Source organism: Sciurus carolinensis, chromosome 2 (assembly GCF_902686445.1).
Source record: "Sciurus carolinensis chromosome 2, mSciCar1.2, whole genome shotgun sequence".
Taxonomy (NCBI): domain Eukaryota; kingdom Metazoa; phylum Chordata; class Mammalia; order Rodentia; family Sciuridae; genus Sciurus; species Sciurus carolinensis.
Window position 1 is genome coordinate 174,891,887 of NC_062214.1, and position 6,000 is coordinate 174,897,886.

At 56.0% G+C, this 6,000-nt stretch overlaps 1 protein-coding gene across 1 annotated transcript in view; it reads left to right on the forward strand.

Annotated features, from left to right (window-relative positions):
- Positions 1-2,934, forward strand: part of Lrrc74a (leucine rich repeat containing 74A) — a 30,837-nt gene extending 27,903 nt beyond the window's left edge. Inside the window, exons 13-14 of the mRNA XM_047539404.1 lie at positions 378-460; positions 2,841-2,934. Coding sequence (XP_047395360.1) covers positions 378-460; positions 2,841-2,934 — 177 coding nt within the window. The remainder of the gene's footprint in view (positions 1-377; positions 461-2,840) is intronic.
- The last annotated feature ends 3,066 nt before the right edge of the window (positions 2,935-6,000 follow it).

Here is a 6,000-nt window from a genome sequence, read left to right on the forward strand (position 1 = left end):
ATCCTGGAACACCCTGGGCCCAAGGCAGGGGGCTCTGGGAGGCCCAGGTTCAGTGTCCAGCCCGGGCTGAAGAGGGCTGGCCAGGACTCAGCAGCTGGGAGCAAGAGTGACCTTCCATGCTGCAAAGGATGGTTCCTGTGCACCCCAGGGGCCACCCACCTCACCCCGATCCTGATCTCCTTCCCCCTTACTTCCCCCACAAAAGGGGGGCCCTCCGGAGTCTGAAGGTGGTCTTCCAGCCCCTCCACGTGGCGGGTTCCGTTTCCTCTTTGCTGTCAGTTGCTAACTGTGGTCCCCAGAGGGGTGAGGTATTGGGGTGGGGGTGCTGGAGATGGGGTGAGAAGGAGCCCTATACCGTGTTCCATCTACCTCCTCAGCAAAACAAGGTCCCCATAAACCGGTACCAAGTCAGGGAGCTGGTAAAGAGACTGGAAGAGGACACGGGCACGGTGAACTTCAGGTGAGGCCCAGCCTGATGGCCCTCCCAGGGCTCTCCACGCGGCCCTGGCTGGGTGGGCATGAGTTCCCAGGGCCCCCCACTCCTGTCGTCTAGAGTCCACCCCCTGCAGCAAGCGACTGCCCTTCCCCCACATTCCCAGGCCAGCCCCATGCTCACCACCTGCTTCCCACCTTCAGGTCACTTGTCTAGCACGGCTGGAGCCTCAGTCATGTCCGTTGGGCCAGATGCTGGAACCAGGCAGAAGGAGCTTCAGCCCAGGACTCACAACCCATGAGAGACAAGACGAGGGTCCAGTACTCCCCGCAGAGGTGAGTGCAATGGCAGGAGTGCCGGGCGCCACTCTGGCCCACAGAGGAGGCATCTGTCGGGTGGGAGGTGCTGGTGGTATTTCAGCTGAGTTTGGGCAAGACAGAGAAGCAGGGATAAGAGGACAGAGGGACAGCAAGTGCCCCACACATTGGGATCCAGGTCCTTCCACTCTTCCCCAGTGTAGAGAGCAAGGCAGGTGGTGCTCAGGCTGAATCCCTTGGACAGAAAGGACCGTGAAGAGAGAGAGAACAGTAACAGCCCTCGCCGAGCCCTTACTCACGCCCCGCGCTCTGCCGCTCGCCCCACAGGTGCTGAGCTGAACTCCACAGCACCCAGCCGCCGCCACACTGCTGCTGTTATATATCTCGTTTGGCAAATGACGAAACCAAAGTTAGAGAGGGAAGCGGAGAAGCTGAATTCTCACAGCTGGAAAGGGACAGCTTTCGCCCTTGACCTCAGGTCTGTGGGGTTCTAGACCCCACTGGCTCGCCCGCCACTCTTGACCATCCTGCTGAGGTGCAGGCGGACACTGCCCCGCCAGGCATGCGTCTCAGCAGGGCTCCCTGGAGAGCCTTGCCTGGGTCCCCCATCTGGCCCTGCACCACAGCTTCCTGGGCACTCTGCCCCTGGCCTGGCTCGGGGCCTCCCCGTGGAAAAACCCCAGCGCAGGTGGGAAGGGCAGACTGACAGGCAGCGAAGGGTGAGGCCGGGGTTCTCAGACTCCCTTGTCTTAAAACTGGGCGATACCTCAGTGACACTGTCACCCAGCAACAAGGGGGGCCCCTGCACTTACCCTGCTGCCTGGCCTCGGCCCCGACCTCCTCTCCTGTCCTACCTAAAGTGATGCCTCTTGTGCCTTGGCAAGCTGGCAGGAAGTGCCCAGGGTATAGCTCAGATTCCAGAAGGTTCCAAGTCCAGCAAACACCTCAGGTGAGCAGATGAGGTCACACTGCCATCGAGAGGCAGAACTGGGACCCAAGTCCCCAAGTCTCCAGTTGGGGGCTTTTGGGGCCACCTCTAATTGCCCTTCAGAATCATACACCCCTGTGTTACTAGACTGATTGAAGAGCAGAATTGTAATTTTTATCATTGCATGGATCTTTTTTATTTTTTATATTTTGGTCACAAATAATACCGCCTGGTAAAAATTTTAAATCCGCAGAACCATAGCAAAGAGGAAATGAAGGCCCTCTTTGATCTCCTTGCCCAGTTTGCTCTGCTCCCCAAAGGGCTCTCGGAGCAAGTTCAGGTGCTTATAATCTAGTATGTGTGTGCTCACGTGTGCAAGGGTGGGCGTGAGGCCGGGAATGGTTAAAAACATGGACTCTGGGGCCAGAGCACCCGAGTCCGGCCCCAGCTCACTCCCGGGCAACTGCGCTCCCTGTGCCTCGGTTTCCTCATCTGCTCTGTGGAGCCAATGATAGTACCCACCACACAGGAGATTTTGAGGAGTAAATGAGTTAATGCCTGCAAAGCATTGAGAACAATACCTGGCACATGGTAGGTAAACGCGTAGCACGTGTGTTTTATTACATTTTATTTCACACACAAACACTCACGTACATACTGACACATGGCTTTTGATCATAGACACAGACTTTCATCTTCCTCTGAGCTTGCTTTGCCTTAACAGTCATCTTGGTAGCCCTTCCACGTTGGTATGGTGCTAACGCCACGTGGTATTTCACGATGTAGCAGCTCGTGGTTTGATCTCATTTTCAAAGGCATCGAAGTTATTTCTACTATTCTGCCCACCGCGAAGAGCAGTCACAAACACCCCTGTGTGCACAGTGTTTGCACACGTGTTCTCTAAAATAGGCTTGGTGGGGTGCACTGCGTTTCCTGGGACCAAGGGGGGCACATTCTGAAACTTCAATCTGTCCCACCCTTGCCAGTCAGGCACCCCAGGGCTCTGAGGCAGCCCCATGTCAGCACAGAACAGAGCCCACCGTCAGGGCTCTGCCAAGACAAGGGAGGCTTCAACGTGAGCCGGTCTCAATGTTCCCAGCCCTCAGCTGTGAGGGTCTCGTCCCTACCCTTCCTCCTCCTTACTCCCCAACCTTCAAACCAGTTTTTTTCAGACGGCAGAAGTCACAGCAACAGCTCTGATCTGGAAAGAAGTTCCGAGGAGAGAGAGATCCTGGCAACGCAGATGGTGGCAGTGAGGACCAGCGAGGGGACCAGAAGCTCAGGGGATAAATGCCATGGCCAGGACTGTGCATGAGAAAATAAAGTCTGGCTTGGTTCTGGGCGTGTCTCTGGGCTGCTGGCCGCGTGCCCTCCACTGGTTTTAGTTCTGGTGACCACCAGCGGACATGTTCTGGGTGGCCTCTTAAAGAGCCACAAAGACACACTGGAACTGAAACAGAGTTGCTAGGCAGAAGGAAAAGAGCCTGCCGGGAACAGGTCAGAGGACAAAAGCATCGTCAGTGTCCTTATGAACCACGTGTCAAGGAGAAGGATTTTTTTTTTTTTTTTTGGTACTGGGGATTGAACCCAGGGGCACTTAACCACTCAGTACATCCCCAAAGCTTTTAATTTTTATTTTTTTCTGAGACGTCCTTGCTAAGTTGCCCAGGGTGGCCTTGGACTTGCAATCCTCCTGCCTCAGCCTCCTGAGTCACTGGAATTGCATGTGTGCGTCATGGCGCCCAGCCAATGGGAAGGATGTCTGAGATGGGAGGCAGTGGCAGAGGGAACAGGGCCAAGGAAATGAGGGGGGCCCTTTAGAAGCAAACCTCAAGGGATCCCATGCAGGAAGCCTGGGGTGGGTGACCAAGAGACCTGGCATCTAGTCGTGGCTGGCACCACCTGGCCAAGTGAACTCAGAGGCTCAGTGGTTCCATCCCAAAAATGGAACTGCTGAAGACAGGCTTCCCAGTCCGTTCCAGGAGCCCATCATTCTGCGTTTTGTTTTAAAATTCGTTGGGAAACAGGAAGAGCTTAGCAAAAGAACAGGACCAGCCAAGAACAGTATACAGGGCTCAGGTGGGTGGAATGGGCACCTCAGTTGTCCCCATTGTGGACCCCTGAGGGCGGGAACTGTCCCTTGTACCCTACGGTCAGTGAGGGCAGATGACCAGCAGGCTTCCCTGACAGGTAAGGCTCAACCCCAATATTCCTGAAGTTGAATTTCCACCACTGCGTGGTGAAATAGGGGCTCAGAGTCCAAATTAGGAAGATGACGAAAAAATAAAGCAACAAGGAGCTTCCAGGGTGAAACACCCACCAGACACCTCAGGGTGCTCTGTGGACACGTCCCGGGAAGAAAAGCAAGCTTCCGAAGTCAGCGATCACAGCTTCTGGCTCTTCATAGCTCATGGACTTCTCCAAGCTCTCTGTGACCCAGCATCCAGTAACTGCTGGGGTCGGGTGGAACCCTAAGGCGATGTGCCGGCGGGAAGGAGGGGCCATGAAGCATTTGTACTGGACAAATCCCAAATCTGTAATGGCTGTGGATCGATGAAAACTGTCATTTTTTTCCCCAAGATGCTTCTGTTCTTTTCTGGTAGAAATTGAAAAGGCAGCAACTGTTCTTACCAATTCTGGTTTTGGATGATTTGGGGGAATGACGCAGATGAGGCGGGAGGTAAAATCCCGCCACTGCCCGCCCACCCAGGCTGCGCCCGGCAGCCACCCCTGGACACCGGCCCAGCGGGTGGAGGAGGGACGGACGGCTGAGCCCCGGAGCCTCCCTAAAGGTGGCGTCATTCCCTCATGTGGCCGCTAGATGTCAGCTCAGCTCCAAAAGTCCTCGTGAGGGCGGCGCTTTGGGCTCTTAGAGAAGTTTCTTGAACTTGGGAGTCTGCAGGCCTACTGACCTCCCCAGCGTCTGCCCAGGAGCCCAGCCTGCAATCTGAAGCCCGAGGGTCAGCAGCCTAGCCCGGGCAGACATCCCCAGGCCCCATGTTCTCATCCTGACTCACGGTTACGGGCGGCTACCCCGCACCCAGGTGGTGAAGAAGAGAGTGGATCCCCAGCCTGCCCACCCTGGAGCTGGGCGACCCGCAGAGAGGCAGCTCTGCTATGGTAGGACTGCGCAAGCGCGCAAGTCAGGGTAGCCAGGCCCGCCCAGGAGCTACCCCGCTTCTACTGACCGCAGTGGAGGCCTGCAGAGGTAGCACAGGCGGCGGGCGAGGTCAGGACTCAGGCTGCGCTGGAAACGTCAGCTGGGCCTGCCCCCTTCCAAACACAACCCAGTTTGACTTTATGCACCAACTCTGTCTGCATCCTACCAGTGACTGTGTAGTAAGCACTGCTAATAACCCCATTGTGCAGGTAGGGAAATAGAGGCAGAGAGAAGTTGAGCACCCTGCCCAAGCTCCCCCAGCTAGTAATGAGCAATGCTGAGATTCAGACCCTGGCCCCGTGGCCCTGGCTCCCTGAGGTCTTTGGTATGTTGCTTACTGCCCTGTGCAGCTCGGAGCAGCTGTGGGGTGGGGGAAGCTTAAATGCACTCTCTGTTGGCCTCCTTTCTGCACCAGAGTGGCTAAATAAACAGAGAAGCACAGCTAGTCCCAGGCTGGACTAGCCAGTGGGGGAGAGGCAAAGGCAGAGTCGGAAGATTGGCTGCGGCCAGATTCTCATGGACTGGTTGATGCCCCCTACCCCCCAGGTCCCTCCGCATAGCTCAGGTACCACGCCGGGTGGCAAGGGCGGAGATAAGAGTAGTGTGGAGTGTCTGTCAGTCAGAATCATAAAGTGGCTGCACATGTGAATCCCGGCATTTCACAGCTCTGGGTTTGAATTCCGTCTGGCTTTACCAGTTCCCGGCTGTCTGAGCATGCCTTCTCTCTGGATCTCAGTGTCCCCATCTGTCCCACTCCTTCAGAGGGTGTTGTGAAGGTTCAATGACACTCAGCATGTGAGAGGCCCTGACTCCCATCTCCAGCACTAAGAAAAGAAGAATGATTTTTTGAGATTAGGCACAGGAAACACTGAGCTAAAGGCCTGGCCTACAATCAGAGCCTAATAACAGCATGACCCCTGACCGCGGATTTCCACTCTAAGGGGAGGGCGTCCAGAGCTGCAGGTCCAGCAGAGCCCAGCAGGGGCCCAACTGAGCAGCCCTGTCTGAAGTGGCCCTGGCAATGCTGTGGGAGGTGTTCCAGGCTTGGACTGTGACTTAGGACTTGTGTGAAAGTGAGAAGACTTGCCCAGATTCTTAAGAAGACTCAGAGGGAGCTGGGAGGTCCTTGCTGGTGGGTGTGGGCACACTTGGAATCCCAGTG